The 17029-nt window shown below is 40.6% G+C and overlaps 3 protein-coding genes across 3 annotated transcripts in view; 2 read left to right on the top strand and 1 right to left on the bottom strand.

The window, feature by feature from the left end:
* tbc1d32 (TBC1 domain family, member 32) overlaps positions 1–4112 on the bottom strand; it is a 108858-nt gene extending 104746 nt beyond the window's left edge. The window contains exons 1-3 of the mRNA XM_030047443.1: positions 4025–4112; positions 1939–2107; positions 1099–1263 (exon numbers count right to left, since the gene is read on the bottom strand). Coding sequence (XP_029903303.1) covers positions 1099–1263; positions 1939–2093 — 320 coding nt within the window. The 5' untranslated portion in view covers positions 2094–2107; positions 4025–4112. The remainder of the gene's footprint in view (positions 1–1098; positions 1264–1938; positions 2108–4024) is intronic.
* A 651-nt stretch (positions 4113–4763) lies between these two features.
* hsdl1 (hydroxysteroid dehydrogenase like 1) lies at positions 4764–10461 on the top strand. The gene is made up of 5 exons (XM_030047636.1): positions 4764–5232; positions 7353–7798; positions 8580–8663; positions 9139–9303; positions 9897–10461. Exons 1-5 carry the CDS (start codon positions 5013–5015, stop codon positions 9966–9968), a joined length of 987 nt encoding a protein of 328 aa, XP_029903496.1. The 5' UTR covers positions 4764–5012; the 3' UTR covers positions 9969–10461.
* Positions 10462–13056: 2595 nt separating this feature from the next.
* Positions 13057–17021, top strand: LOC115356690 (gap junction Cx32.7 protein-like). The gene is made up of 4 exons (XM_030047936.1): positions 13057–13175; positions 14466–14618; positions 15131–15316; positions 15570–17021. The coding sequence occupies exons 2-4, from the start codon at positions 14490–14492 to the stop codon at positions 16173–16175; spliced, it is 921 nt and encodes a 306-aa protein (XP_029903796.1). The 5' UTR covers positions 13057–13175; positions 14466–14489; the 3' UTR covers positions 16176–17021.
* Positions 17022–17029: the final 8 nt, after the last annotated feature.

The raw sequence follows: 17029 nt of genomic DNA, 5'->3' as shown, positions 1-17029 counted from the left end.
CTGTGGCGTCCTGGCCTGGGCCGTGGGCAGCCCCCAGCGCAGATGGCAGCGCTTCCTGACCTGGTTCCTCTGTACTCAGCCAAACAAACATTATATGTGTGTGTGTGTGTGTGTGTGTGTATGTGTGTGTGTCTGTGTGTGTGCGAGTGTGTGTGTGTGTGTGTATCTATGTGTGTATATAAGAGAGAATCGTGGGGTGGGGGTTTAGAGGTTGGGGTGGGGAGGGGGGCGGGGGGTGTTTTTAACATGTAAAGCACTTTGTGCTACATGTCATGTATGAAAAGTGCTCTACAAATAAAGATTGATTGATTGATTGATTGATTAATATTATGTTAAAGATAAAGTTGTGTAGCATTAACAGTGCATTCTAATGTGAAAGGCTGTTCCATTGCATTTTTTCCTGGTAGCAAGTCAGCATTAAAGTGTGCTGACACCTCTGCAAGTAATATAAGGAATAGGGAAAACCTATAAAATTATTCTGAAAATTCTCACAACTGTCAATATCTTGAAACTCAAGGGATACTAAAATTTATAAAATTTACATTCACAAGAGTAAACTGCTAAAATGGGAGGACTGTATACCACAGAAAGCTGACCAAACAGTCATTTCTTGGCTTGAATACAAGTACTAGGCTCTTACTTCTGAGCAGCTATGGAGGATTGCAGAGAAATAAGGAAACAGAGAGACAAATAGTTTTACTTCTTGGCACATGATGGATAGAGATAATTAGGGCCACATACACTCAGACTGGATTTATAGTCCAGACAGAACTAAAGGAAGTAAGTAAAGACATTATTTTTACAACATCCTTTAAAGCACTTTAAGCTGTGGCTTTTGTAGGAGAAAGTGCACAGAAGTTTCTCTAACCTGTTCCCCTTCCTCCAGTGAACACATCAGCTGTTGTTGTTGTTGTTGTTTTTGTTTTGTTTTTTTTGGTAAGCAGGTAATTCACAACCACAATCTATAAGTATTTTAGCATGTCTGCTCAGCTTTTGTGGAGTAGGGGTTACATTAACTTTTAATCATTATAAATACAGTTTGTTTATTTTTTGGTCTTCTGAGCACTTGAGGGCCATTATTTGCTGAGCAATACTCACTCAGCTGACTCTCTGGTCCTGCGGGTGATGGCGTGGATCAGGGTGTCCTGACCCGGACCGATAGCGGGTTGCCCATCTGCTCTGGCCAAGGTCTCCGTCTCCTCCTCCACCACTGTGCCCAGAGAGTTCTCCACATACTGCCGAAGGTACCTGACGAACTCATAACTGGGGAAGAAGATGCATGGCTCACACCAATATTTTGGCAAATAGTGGCATTTTCTAAACAACAATGACAATGCAGTTTAGTTTTTTTAACATATTTATGGTAAAGCTGATCAAAACCACATTTAACTGTCAGTGAGAAGCCCTTAACATAACCTGAATTCATGCAAGAATGACTGGATATTATTACTATTATACTGCATTTCAAGGGAGACTTTTTCAGACTTATTTTTCACACTTTCTGCCTTGAACTGGTTAAATTTAAACACAATAAATAAATAAATAAATAAATGTCAATATATACAAAAGTTTCCATTCAAGATTTTCAGGATCAGCCTTCAAATAGAAGTGACCCTTTCTAAAATACTGCATTGGCAGACTACACTAATCTACCACAAATTGTGCAAAACCAAATTATAGGACTGATTTATAAATATATAAAAACTTGAACACAACTAACCTGATGATTTATTCCTTTATAAACAAGTATAAGTTTATTTATAGCCATTTATACTTTCAAGAGACTTTACAAACCCACAACTTGTAGACAACACAAAAGTCCTTAACTTTAGAAATGCACAAAAGTTAAGAAGTTGGTGTAAAGTGACCATGGGTCCTGATTTGTGTGTGCTTTCTCTTTATGTGTTGTTTGGGTTGGGTGTTGTCTGCTAGGTGTACTTGTGGAAGTTCTTGTCTGTCTCCTCCAGGTGCAGCAGGATCTCCTCAGCAGATTCGATGGATGGAGCAGCAGCGATCCTGTCCTTGATGCTGGTCAGGAGCTGCCTGAGCAGAGACTGCAGCTCCACCTCATCCTCAGGGGAGAACTGAGACATTTCTGCTGCGGCTCCTGGAAAGGGGAGAGATGATTTCAAAGGCTTCACTTGATAGCAGAGTTGGAGGTGGGGGGAGGGAGACAGCATATTCAGTTATCTAGCACAGGGGATTTCAAACTTTTTCATGTTCTGGACCCTCAAGTTGACTTTCAATAAGCTGCAGACCACCAGTTGATGTGATTTTGCCCTATAAGGACTCTTACATCAAGAGATAGTTTGTGCTCAGCATTAAATGCTTGTGAAAGACATCTGTACTCAAACCCAGGAAATGTGATCCAGCATCGCTGAACTGACCTTTAAATATATTATTTTAATCGTTGTAAATATAACTTTACTTAGCATTTTTAAGATGTTATTTTGATCATTTTAATGGTTTTTGTTTTGCTTTGTTTTTCTTTTTGTACGTTTTTACTAATTTTCTGGTACATTTTGTAATTTGTTAGTCCCCTTGTTCCCCCTGTTTTTGAGGGAAATTGAGTGACTTTGCACAGGTTTCTCAGTGGTAAATTGTTTACATGTTATAGATGAATACTGACAAGTTGTGGTGAGATAAAACCAAAAAGATGTATTGCAATTACAGTCAAATTAAACTATTGCTCATTTGGCTGAGGACCCCCTAAAAGCCCCTCAAGGACCCCTGGGTGTCCCCGGACCCCACTCTGAAAACCACTCATAATATGTTGTAGCAAGCATATGTCTATAAAGACACACAATGCACAAACACACAGACCATGCAGGTTTCTGTATGCAGTTCAAATGTGTTATTTACACCCTTTATAAAATGGTGCAGAGACCAAGGGCATTCGGAGTATTTATGGGTTTTAGGTATTTATAATAAAAGGGAGGTCCTGAGCAATTTTCACAACAGAATGCTTGCCATCCAAGAAATCTCCGAATGTCCAGAGTTTTTGATACCAAATCACAGCATGATTTTTTCTATGGTGTTACTCAAGCTCTTGTGTCCTAATGTTGTATTTTGGAGGAATTTTTAACCATTTTTTATCAATTTCAAGTGGTCAAAAATGGTTAAATTTTGCACCAAATCTGTGTAACAAATGGTGTCAACACAGAAACTGCTGCAACAACTTATGACACATAATTGGGTCATAGGAATGGCCATCATATGGTCCTATCTCAACACTCTAACCCTTATACACTCTAAATAAATTAAAAAATAAATAGGCGCGGCCTAACCAAAACACAATGTTTGTTACAGATGTATGACTATAATAACTTGACACACAGAGCTGCATCTCAAATCAATCTTCAGGCTCCCAGCTCCCAGATGATGTTTACCACTTCTTTATGACAACTTTCTAAAATGAGCAAATCTAGCAGATAAACGGTCAAATTCACCAGCCACTCAACGGGAAATTATGATTTTGTGTGTGAAATCTAGCAGCCACTTTCATGGCTGACCAGCATTTGACTGGTGGCTGGTGCTAATTTTCCCCTGACTAGCGTTTAGCGTTTGATAAATAACTTAGTGGTAGTTTTTGTCACAGTCTGCCATGCCAGCTAGGTTGGCTAACGTCATCTAATGTAGATGTATCGCAAAGTGTCGCTTCTACAGCAAAACCGCCGGTGAACAAGTTAAAAGCCACACTGACGACAACACGCTGCCATTTATGATGGAAGCGGCAGCTAATGAAAAAGCACTCGGTAAAGTTATTTCCCACATGTCCCGTTAAGTGTACAACAAGAGGTTTTTAGTTGTACACTCTAATACCTTCTGTATTTAGTGAGCTTTACACTTTCATTTCGCTGCCAAACTCTTTCCCCTCCTCCTGTCTTCTGGCTAGCAGCTACACGCTGCACTGTAACACACATGCTATATGCTAACATTCGCAGCCATAATGAAGCCCTGAAAACACGCGTTTAGAAAAAATATATAAGTCAGATATTATATGCGCTAATTTCTAAATCGATACCTTGTGTTTGGGCTTAATATACGCTTTTCATCCAGGTAGCATTTTGCTGGTCCCCTCTGTGACAGCCCTGTCTCTATGGAAACCTGCATCCAGCGTTAACTGCGGTGCATTGTGGGATGAGTTTAAGATATCAGCGCGCCTTCCGGTACAGTCGGAAATATTGGTCTCACATGAATGACCCAATTGAGCCAGTAGATATATAGTATATTTTCGTCATCAAATAAAAACAAGATGAAAATGCCAGAAACAGATGAGTGAAAACACAGCTCCTGAGCTCAGTGTGGAATGGATCCAGTTATTAATTCTGCAAGAGGCACAAATGTGTAAGCCACTGGAGAATACAGATCTAACCAGAAGACACAAGGAGCGAACAGTAGCTGACCATTACCTGAATGCATCTATTTAACATGTCTTTAACACAGCCCACTAAGTATAAAATCAAAAGCTAAGTCTGAGGACTTAGCTTTGTGAGAAAATTACACAGGAAAATTACACAGGAAAAATGGCAAATCATTCAGTAGAATTGTTAAAAAAAAAAAAAAAATAAAAAACACCGTTGATGTATTAAACTATAACTGCTATAGTTTTTGTTGAGTAAAACTAGACTAAAACTGACAAAATGCAAAAGTGACTAACACTAGAATGTATTTAGCCAAAAGTCACAAGTCACACTGGCTCAGGAATTGGTATGACCAAATACCGATGTCCCTGAAAGCAGCATCGCAGAAGTTCTGGCGCCCTCCCCACGTGGTTCTCTGTTTTGGTCGTTCTTCCGGGTTCTCCACCTGCAGAGCCGTCTGACACCTCAGCTTTATCTCACATTTATTTCGCTTACTGAAGAAAACAACAGTGTAACCGCAACATAATGTTTAACTTTAACATTTTGCTCGCCAGCTAACGTGGAGGTTTGATTTCACAGCCAGTAATCAAGCTTCAGCGAGCAGGCTTCACATCAGCCACACAGCCATTGGAGCTGTAGTTGTCGACTATGGCGGCTGTGGACAGCTTCCAGTTTCTGTACACAGAGATCGCTCGCTCATGTAATTCGTACTTTGAGACCCTGGCGCTGGTGGGTGCTGTGTACACGGCCAGCAGAGCCGCCGTGCTGCTCAGGGACTGCTGCACCTTGGTCAGGGTGCACTTCCTGCCCAGGATGATGCCGAGCAGGAGACTGGCCCAGCGCTTTGGCCAGTGGGCTGTCATCTACGGTAAGGCCTGCAGCAAGCTCTACACAGCACTGATACTACACAATAAAATAATCAAGCAATGTCACTGCCAAATCAATACTATCACGATACTTGGGTGCCGGTTTAATATGTATTGCGATTCGATATTACGATTTATTGCGGTTTTTGTTTGTTGAATTATCCTCTAGTTTGTGGATGTGATGTTTGTTTGGCTGTGATTATCCTAAAGGTCACTGTTGGTCATTTTATACAGTGATGTCATGTCATGGTCTCACTGCAATGAAATGGCAGCTATGGGGGCTAACATCATCACATATGAATCAAATGTGCCTTGTTGAATCCACAAGAGTCTCAGCTTTCCAGTCAAAGCCAACTGATGCGACTCCAAGACTGTTTAGGCCCCAGTCTGCACATACACACCATTTTACAACAGGCCACAAGAACACATGTGGACGGCAGGGTTTGTGGCCCAAACTGCATGGGATTAGCAGAAGGTGGGCATGTCTGCAAAGGGGTGAGTCGTGGCTGCCCAGAGAACCCGTTTTCATTCAGACGTCTGGAGGTCAGAGGTCAAGGGACCCAGCTGGAAGTGACAGTTTTTCCCTTGCCAAAATTTACCCAAATTTTATTGTAATATTTAGCCCACTTGCCGTCAACGTGGCATGACATGCTTGGTACCAACAGATTGCTTAGCTCGTCTGGCTTCATATGATGCCTTACTTAAAAAGCAAGGCATAAAAGTAAAAGTGAATGTGTGTTTTCCCATTGCATATAAAGTAATAAATAATAAATAAAATCTGATCTTAAACTAGGAGACTGACACTCCAGCTCACACACTCTCCCCACATGAGTATCATATCCTTCAAAAAGTCCTGTGTGTTCAAGTAACAGAAGCAGTGAGAGTTTTATTACAACAGTAACTGTAATGTGATTACTGAAAATGACAATGTAATATCTAACTTTACCTTTTGAATTTTCTAATACTTTTATAGTAATTTTTTCACCGTGGTAATTAATCGGTGAATTTCTCGCAGCTCCTCACTAATGTCTTGCTATTGTTTGTCTCATTTCTTGCTAATTTTCCTCATCACATTTTCCCCGTGTTTTAGAAAGAAATTGAGTGAATTTGCTCATTTTTTAAATGACTAAATAATATAACCAAAAACCCAAGTATAATTTTTTCATGTTAGGGTCTTTATAGGACAAAACCACGTCAAATGGGGGTCAGTGAGCTTAATTGAAGTCATTGAGTTGGGTATTTGCTATCTTCCTCTCTTTGTTACTGAGTGCTGGATACTGGCTGGATGCTCCACATGCTAACTGTTAGCCTCCTGACACTGAGGTGGACCTCCCCCCCAGCTAACATTCTGAAAAATAACCACCATAATCCTCTCAAGAAGGCTTAGCATAACTTTACAAGTGTTGCTTGTGAAGTTACTAAAATGTGACTGCTGAGTGTGCACAATAGTTTTGCCCTACGTACCGTTTATAACAGTTTCTCCTGTTTCCAACATCCAGAAAGATCCGGTAACTTGTGCACTCCCTGTATCACTCCCCTCCAGAGCAGCAGCAGCCACAGACACAGAAGCAGATTGGTTGAGTTTGCTGGATTTGTTTTCTCATTGAACACATGTACACACACTGAAGCACAACAATAACAACAAAAATAACAAAAGCACTCCGCTAAAATATAGCTGCCATGTTATGTTGTGGCTAGCTCCCTCTTTTCTTCAGGTCCTCTTTATCATATGTTTCATTAACCCTTCAGGCACCTGCCAATAGGGTGAGATGATAAATCAATTAAATTTATTAATTTGGGTTTACGTTTTAAATCAATGAAAAAAAAAATGTCTGAGTCTTAAAATCGAGATTTTGACTATGTATGTTATGTGCTTAAGAGCAGCTAAACATCCAGCCAGTATCCATCACTCAGTAACAATGAGAGTGTCTTACATAACAGTAAGGGAAAGGTGAAATAATATCAAATATTTCAAAATGGCTGAACTATCCCTTTAACTACAAACTTAAATCTGTCACTTGGAGGCCGTAGTGATGCTATTGTGCAGCTGCTTTCAGTCGCTGCTTCCTTATTGCTTGTTGACCTGTGTGTGAGTCATGAATCTGGCCTTGTTTCCTGTCAGGGGCGTCAGAGGCTATCGCTAAAGCCTATGCTGAGGAGCTGGCCCGGCAGGGCATCAACATTATCTTTGTCAGCCAGGACAATGCCGCTGTCCGAGACGCTGCCCTGTCCCTGTCCCAGAGCTACGGGGTGGAGACTGTTATTGTCGAAGCCGACTTCACGCTGGGCCAAGTGGCCGGCAAGCCCGTCAAAGATGCCTTGAGGGGCAAAGACGTCGGCTTCTTGGTGAACTGTGTCGACGAGTCCTTGGCTTTCCCTCAGAGCCTGATTGAAGTTTCTGAGCAAGACCTGTTGGATTTGGTGAACCGGAACGTGGCAGCCATCACTCTGATGACCAGGCTGGTCCTGCCGGGGATGGTGGAGCGCAGCAGAGGGGCTGTGGTCAATATATCATCAGGAGCCTGCTGCCAGCCCTTACCTGGAAGAGTGACACTCTCCGCCTCCACTGTGAGACCAGTCCTAACAAAATCACTTTCTTGCACACACACACACACACACACACACACGTACACAGACACATGAGGGCGCACATCTGACTGATATGTGCCAGTCCATATTAAAGATCAACAGATAAAGATTTTTCAGGGCTGATATCAATTATTAGTAATCAAGGACACCAATAATCAGTATTCAGTGTTTTCTGTATGTAATTATTGAAATATATTTAAAAGTCAAGACAGTGATGCTGGATCAGACTTCTTGTGTTGAACATTCAGAATCACTGGTATGGTCCTTTAACCAAGTGGCTTTATCATACCTAGAACTTTGGTGGGAGCCAAAGTAATACTTGGGAAGGACAGATAAATAGCAACATCCTCTTTGTGACTTACAGCAACAGGATTTAAATAAGTGTGTTGTAATTTTAAGAAACACAAAGTCTTTAAAACTGCCTTGCTTATGGTCAAACACATATACCTCATCAAACATGAGTGAAGACCTTCTACTAAGTGAGGAAAACATCCACAGAGCAGTTTATAAAACTGGTTTACCATTTATATCTTAACTTCATCACCTGAAGACAGTGTGGGAGGCATAAGCAAGCAGGATAAACCAGTTTCAAAAGCTGAACTGCAATTTAATGATAGATATGGGACGTCCCGGTGCCTGGTGTGTACCATCAAGGCTTCATCCCCTCTCTTTGGAGGGAGTGTTACATGTGTCTGTTTTATATTTTTCCATAATAACAGCGATGTCTTTGCCTTTCTCTCTTTCTTATCCTGTCCTGCAGGGCTACCTGGATCACTTCTCCAGAGCTCTTCACCTTGAGTATGGCTGCAGGGGGATCTATGTCCAAAGTCTGATTCCTTTCCAGGTATCATTAGAGATCATGTTCAATACATGCCAATGCAGCTCATTAAAAGCTACAGCAGTATGGATTAGATCAGTAGAACCATTAATTAACACTGGTTAGGGTTAGCATGAAGCATTATGAGTGAGCATATTGCTTTTGATCTGCAACTAACTAACAGATTGAATTGCACCCATATGCACTGCTGGTCATGCAAAAGCAACAACATTAGGTGTAGGCCCAAAGACTCAGCGAAGCCTGAATACAAGGACAACACTGTCTCAAATGAAGGGGAAAATCTTCTCAAAACTGAGAACTAAGGATCCTTTTTTATTCCAAAACTGGCACAAAAGTCAGTAGCATGCAGACATGAAAAGGTGCAAATCATTTCCAAGTTTCTCCATCATCTATGCAACAGGTATAGGGTAACATCCCATACCCCGAGCATGAGTCATTACAAGTTCATCGTTGCTGATAGTATGTATATTCTTGTTCTCAGGTTGCTTCCAGTGGACGACCACCATCGGCATCATCATCATCCTCACCAGCAGCAGCAGCAGCACATGGCTGGCTGGTACCAAAGCCAGAGGTGTATGCTCGCCATGCCATTTCCACGCTGGGCATTTCTCATAGGACCACAGGCTACTGGCCTCATACACTGCAGGTAGGCACAACTAACGACAGTAATGGCTCTGTGTCTTCAGGGTGTCCAAAAAGTGTGGAATCACAGTCACCGCCTCCTCCACCAACAAAATATGTGCTGTTACTAATTGCTGCGATTCCAGACTTTTTGGACATCGTAAGGCTGTTCTTGGCAGCCAGATCCCAAAACCTGAATCCTCTCAGTTTTGCTTTCTGTGGCTCCCTGAAGGAAAGGGTGTATTTTGTGAAAATCGAAATCTAGCCCCATCTGCAGCAGTGAACTATTGAAGTCTGCACTGCTGTCAATTTGGATATGCTTAGAGAGAAACATAGGAAGCCATTCTCAAACGTCTGGAAGTTGGCAGGGGTTTCATTGAGCATTGCCAATGAAAGAACAAGTGAGTGACTTTTGTACAATTCCAGTCTTTCCAGACAGCCTAAAATTACCTGAGAGATATTATAGGCTGGAAACAGAGGGAAGTGTTCCAATTCAAGCATAAAGTGTAAAAAAAAAAAAAAAAAAAAACAGTGCCTGAAAAGATATTAATCCCACATTACCTTCTGTTTCATTTGGTTGACCATCTCTTTTTCTCTTTTTCTCCATATCTCACACAGTATGGACTGATGAGGTGCATTCCAGAGTGGATTTGGGTGCCTGCGTCACGAATGCTGCTCAGCTCAAGCTAAGATCCCGCTTTTCCTCCGTTCAGCAGGAAAGACGCACTGCAGTTACTGGCTTTTTCAATCACTGGAGTCTCTTGGTAGAATTTAGTTTCTTTTGCCAAGAGTTTATAGTAGGTCTGTTGGTTAGTTTCTCTGCTGAGGGCTGCATTAGTCACAAGCCATTTTGCTCCCATTGATTCCCTTTATTGATCCCATCCTTGGGTGATCTAGAGCCAGTCCCACAAGATTGGGCCAAATGAATGTATGCCACTATGGTTAAAAGCGCACATTTCTTATCCACGTGTCATTGGACTATGGATTGGATTGGACACAATTTGTGAAGTCCCAAATCTTCTTTAGATGCCAGAGAACTTGGGAATTTCTTGATGTCTTTTATGGTCTGGAGTAGCTTCATGAGAGGATCCAATTACACCCAATTAATCACTGTAAAAAAAAAAAAAATCTTGATGAAAAATTGCGCATTGTAGTTTACCATCCCTTTAAGCACCTTGTTAATTTGAGATTGGAAATTGTGACGCTCAGCGGCATTCACCTTTGAACACCAAACACACTGCCTCGGATTATTGACCCCATTCACCTGGCATCACCCTGCGTATATATATCATATTGTAATCAGATTGGAGGAAATCTCCCGCTCCTCCCCTTCGGCTCCAGAGGCCCTGAAGAAAACATTAATTTGCTGTTCACTGTGTTTCTGAACAAGTCTCGTCTGCCACGTGTTTGGCTTGGCTATCCATTGTTTCCTTCCTGCTTCCCATCAGTGTTTGCTACACTCAGGCAAACCAGGGGCTCAGGCACAGACACACTGATAATGTACGATAAATCCTATTTATTTATTGTTATTGTGAAAATGTTGAAAGCTGCGGATTTAATTTTAGGTTTAAAGGTAATCCAGCTAAATTATATCTAGATCTAATTCAGATCTGAGAGATACACTACAGGCAGGTGGAAGCTGGCCATTTAAAGCTTTGTATTAGGGTCACACACACACACACACACACACACACACACACACACACACACACACACCATTATTCAAATATTGCACCATGATCAAATAAGACTTAACGTGAGCAGATTCCAGCAATGTCAGTGTGGCTTTAACTCCTTTAACTTTGCGCTGGTTGCTTATCAGAGTTTACAGTGACGTGGATGTGTGTGAAGAATGAAGGGTGACAGTTTGAGTTAAGCATCTCCAGGAGTGAATGTAAAATGCACTGGTGTGAGAGTGTAATGGAGATGTGTTTTGTTTTAGTGTTGACCTACATATATTTAAACAATATTTGTGGTGAACATGCTTTAGATGCATTATTGTGCTGCCTGTATTGAGTGACTGGTCAAACAGTATATTATATCTATAGCTATAAATTGTTGATTGTTACTCAGAGACAATATGTATCATTCCAGCATAATAAAATATTCCCCCTTTCCCACAAATAACTGGTCCTTGTTTTATTTTGATGAATATATGCTTTGCAAAATGTAACTATATATGTTAGTTGTAGTGTAATAGCCCTGCCTAACACTTTGTACACTTCAAATATCGTTCAGAAGCATCATCCTGTATCTGACCGGTAGGTGTTTGTTTTCCTGCATCTCATATGAGCGGTTGACTCTGTTCTATGTGTTGCATGTCATCCGTGCTTTGTTTTTCTCTTAAAACTAACGATGATGTAAATCATTCACATGCAGGAACAGCAGCCACGCAGGCTGCCAGGTTATCCTCCAGGTCAGAGAGTGTAAACACCGTCAGCACGTGAGAGGCAGCTGGCCCCTCTGAACACACAAAGTGCTGACCAAAGCAGGGCTGCAACACAACAAGAGTGGGTTTTTGGAGAATCAAACCCCAACAGTTGACTCCATCTTTTGTTTTGTTTTTAATTTAATATAATCAAAGTGGTGTCCAACTGAAATTATCAAGGATAACACAATTTTTTCAGTTTGTGTGTGATTTCCAGTGTGGTTCCAGTGTGGTGCTCTTACCATGACAAGTTATGAACACATTCAATTCATCTAGGCATAACTGCCAAATAAGAGGACAAACAACAATTTGGAAAAATAATTTGTGTTTGTTTATTGTACTTTTTAATAGCTCTATATCCAGTGAAGTTCAGGCTTATTGGCCTTTAAGAAGCTTCATTTGTTTTAATTTCATTCAATGATGCTGGAATATCATTTTTAGATGCAAAGTACATCTAGGAGCTGAAGGTGAGCCTCACTCACTCTCCTGCAGGACAACAGGTATTATCCTTCATTAGGCAATGCTAGTATGTATATAGGTCTACTACATTAATAAAAGGATGTTAACCACAAGTATAAAAATACAATCAGATAAAAGATAGGAAAAAAAACATCAAACGAGAAGTGATTGATATACAAAAAAAAAAAAAAAAATTAAATAAAAGAAAATACTTAGGTCTAGGGCAGGAGCTGGCCTGCTAAGGTAGCTCATAAGATGAGTTACAGCTATTTTGGGAAGTGACTTCAGGGCTCTTTTGAACTGCTTTGGATGTAAGTCTATGGGAAGGACTGCCTGATGAAGGTCTAGTTTGATCTCCTCATCCTTCTCTCAAGCACTTGTCTTGTGGAATAGATGTGCAGAGTGTTTTTCTGTTCTGAAACATAGGAATGGCTTCCATCTTAAGTACATTCAAAACTGCACTATTACATATTAAGGCCACATCCACAGTTGAAAGTGAGTGAAAAGAGAGGCTGTAATGTATTTTGCCTTTCAGACCATGGGTGCAAGTAAACAGTGGTGCTTCACATCATTGACACTGTGTCCTTGTCCTTGTTCATATCTCAGTTTGCAAAACACAATAAAATAAATTTTCCATTCTGGAGGTAATTTATATAGGCATGCACAATGAAATGAATGTCCAAATGGTTTGTTAATGTCCACATTTTAAGTGTTTTTAATATTAAATGCTTAAATTCAAAAGAAATAAGGGAAATACAAAATAGAGGAGAACGAAACAAAAGGTCTTGTCAGACAAGTTGTAGGTCAAATATTTCAGGTTTTGCATCTACCAGCCAGTCACATTCAGAGTTGGGGCTGGATTTTTTTTTTTTTTTTTTTTAAAGTCCTTCCAGATAAGATACAAAAAGAACAATGAGAGGAGGAAAACTTAATCACTTTCTCATTCACCATCCTCTTGGGGCATCACTCTCTTCATCTCCTTGTTTTTCCCTCTGAGGGTTTGTTCACCGGTAAGTTGATATTAAAATATCCTATCTATATAGTTTAATGTTCACTGCACCAAATATGTGAACTGCTGCTGCGTGTAGAACAGAATTATTATGAAATCAGAAATGTAAAAGAACACTTCTGTCCGCACAGAACGGACAGAAGTAGTACCATCAAGCATTCACAAGTTTGTAGATTTCTGGAATATAAATGATTAACGTAATGTACATTTGATCATCATTGATCATTAATGTGCCTGCTATGTGAACTGCTCAGAACACTGTGAATGTACACAGAGGCTTACAATGTGGAATTATGCCTGTAATTTAATGACTCAACAAGTGACTTAACCAATCAAACAATACTTTTATCTAAACTTCAACTGTCATTAATAGTGAAACATTTCTAATAATCATTGTGTATCTCTGTGTGCTGTCTATTACTTTTAAAAACACAGTTTCATAATTTTTTTTTTTTATAAATGATTAAAACATATATGATCAACAGCAAAGGCCAGAACAAGGTAACAATCGTAAAGGAGAGATAAATTATTTCATAAATAAAATACATAAATATTTAAAAGCGAGTCTATAGAATTGAGATTTAATAAGAAATGTCAAACATAATGCACATTTTCCAGCCCAGTTTCCTCAGGCTTGTTGTTCTTTTTGAATGCTGTTGGTTATAGATGACCTTAATATTTCACAGTCTTTGAATTAAGATGTTTATAGGTTAGGTATTGAGCAAGGTTAAGTCCTTGGTTCCCAGCAGACGGGACCAGTTTGTTGTGGAGACTTCAAATCAGCAGTCAGGACCTCTATCAGTAAGCTCATACTGGCCTGCAAGAGAAGATAAAGTTGGGCCTTGAGACAGAGTCTGTACAGTCTGACTGCTACACTATGATTTGTGTAACTTATACATTAAATGTGCTATGCTATTTTGTCTTGGATTTGCAGGAATTTCATATAATTATACAGCTGAAATATGGTTTGAGCTTGCATGAATATTACATGACTATTACATCATAACTGTGGATGTTACCATGCTGTCTCTGGTTGAGACTGGCCAACAGAGACGTGTCTTACATCTTTCAACATAGGTCCTGCCAGTAAGATTCAGCTAGTAAAACTTTTGGAGTCGCAAACAAAAGTTTCTGTTTCTCATTTTGATCAAATTTGTTTTACTCGCAATGAAACGTTTTTTGATTGACATGTCAGTAGTGTTGTTCTCAAATCAATTGTTGAATCCAAACCGATTCTGTTTGACTGAATGATAAAGAAACAAAAAACACTCCATATTTGTGTCCTCTATAGCAGGCAGCACAACTGGCGACTGAAATGGGTGAATGGGATCTGCTGGGACGCCTGCTGGATAAAGTGCAGACTCACTCAACAGTCATCGGCAAAGTCTGGCTCACAGTGTTGTTCATCTTCCGCATCCTGGTCCTGCGTGCTGGAGCAGAAAAGGTCTGGTACAATATTCACTGTCTTGAGCACACATTCCAGTGGAGTGGTACTGAAGTTTGACTGGGGGTGAGAACTCACAGAACAAAAGTCCTGGCAACCGTAGTTTCTGTTGCTAAGTATGATGAGGTTTATGTGCTCAGCTGCAGAGGCGATGAAATTCAGTGATAGGCTGCTCAATGTGTTCTTCCCCTCAGTTTTAAACAAACATACACCTTTTATGCATCTACATTTCCAGCGTCTCCTGCTGAGTCAAACCATGCCAAGGCTGTAGCAATCTGACACCTACTTTTTAAGCTACATCCTTCGAAAGTGCAGCTCTGCCATGTCACAGACTGCCCATTGGTCCAATGGACAATTATTCCAAAACCCTAATAATCTGAAAAATGTTCCATTGGAGTGAAAGTCAATTAGTTCAACAGTCCATTATCCTGAAAACAAGCATTTTACAGATGAAACTGGTATTTCTCATTTTTAATCTTGAATCTTTTGCTCTCATCTCTGCTTGGATCTAGGTGTGGGGTGATGAGCAATCTGACTTCATCTGCAACACTCTGCAACCAGGCTGTGAGAACGTCTGCTATGACCAAGCCTTTCCCATCTCTCATGTGCGCTTTTGGTTCCTTCAGATTATTTCTGTGGCAACACCAAAGCTTCTTTACCTCGCTTATGTCCTTCATGTGATCCACATTGAGAAGAAGGTGAGGGACTTCAGTTGGTGAACAAAGTAGGCCTGCAGGAAACCCTCTCCTCTTGTTCGAGGGGTACAGGATACACTTAACACACATTAACACTTCAAATACCACTAAAAAGCTATGCCTAAAACCTAACAAATAATAACATGGCAGTTAACAGAATTTTGTAAGGATTTAAGATACATCTGGATGGGGTCTTTAAGGTTCCTCAAATAACTGGGTAATGTCTAACTATGTCTTATTGCCTTGCCAATCCAAGGTCAGGGAGAGGATGAAGAAGCATGTCGAGTTCGATGACCAAGCCAATCTTTTCCTGAAGAGAGCTTACAAAGTTCCCAAGTACAGCAACAGCAGTGGCAAGATCAATCTCCGTGGACGTCTTCTTCGCAGTTACATCCTCCATCTAGTGGCCAAGATACTCCTGGAAAGTTTGTTTATTGTGGGTCAATACTTTCTTTACGGTTTCACCCTCGAGACTCGCTATGTCTGCAGCCGCTTCCCCTGCCCTCACCAGGTCGACTGCTTCCTTTCCAGGCCCACGGAGAAATCGGTCATTATCTGGTTCATGCTGGTTGTCGCGTTCATCTCACTTGTCCTTAGCCTGGCCGAACTGTTCTATCTGTGCATGAAAGCTGTGAAGGAGTGTCTGGCGAGGAGGCAGGACTACACCGTGAGCCCGGTGACACCTCCGCTTTCAGAAAGGAAGGCCTTTAAGAACAGAGACCAGATGATCCAGAATTGTGTCAACACGGAACTGGAGCTCCAGGGACGCAAGTTAGGGCTGCACGGGGTCACAGGTGGTGTGGACGGGGCTGCTAAAAAAGTATCATCTGAGGGGAACAACATGGGGGAGGTTCATATCTGAAGCTCAGGTACTGAGAAGGGATGGATTATGTGCCTCTCCAGGTTTACTCTATGTGGGAGGGAAACAGTGAATCAGTAGTCCACTTCTGCAAAAAGGACTCCCCTCGTGTTGCTTGCAATGGCTGAATGTGAAAATTGTGACAGGCAGTTATGCCTTTTTTTTGACAGACTTGAAATACCCATCATTTCAATACGCTGCAGATGTTATTGATAGATGTTACTTAAAATGCTCTTGTCATGCCTTTAAACAATGCAGTACCATAGTTTTGATTCAATAAAGTTGTGCTCAAGGTATGGCTGCGGTCAGAATTTCATTTTCCTGGAATCACCTGTGGTATTTCAGATGACGTAAATATATACATAAAGCAATGCTTCACAGCAATACTGGCAACTGTATTGATTGATTGACTGATTGATTTTATTTTTTAAATGTAATTCTAAAAACACCAGCTCTGCCAGGGCAGTGAGTGCATACATGAAAGAAAAATAATGCCATAAGGCTTATTTCCATTGTGATCCATTTGGGGAGGGGGAGTGTACAGGGAAGGGTCAAGACAGCAGATCAGATAAAGCAAAAATGATCACCATTCACCACTCATTTAATAAAACTAATTCAAACTCTGTACATCACAAATGATTACATCAGTACATCAACACTACATCCCAGCCCTCTCAACAGACTATCTACAAGTCCAGGTATGAACAAAATATTGAAATAAATAAGCTCCATCAATGTAAAACCTAGAAATAAAGATAAACTAGCAGGGTTCATTGATTTTTATGGTAGTTGAGAGAGTTTTCATTTTAGACAAGAGAAATGCAACAAAATGTGATATTTGCAATAAAACTGTCCCT

Source organism: Myripristis murdjan, chromosome 24, assembly GCF_902150065.1.
Source record: "Myripristis murdjan chromosome 24, fMyrMur1.1, whole genome shotgun sequence".
Lineage (NCBI taxonomy): Eukaryota > Metazoa > Chordata > Actinopteri > Holocentriformes > Holocentridae > Myripristis > Myripristis murdjan.
Note: the sequence above shows the minus strand (reverse complement) of the source record. Positions and strands in the feature narration are given on the sequence as shown.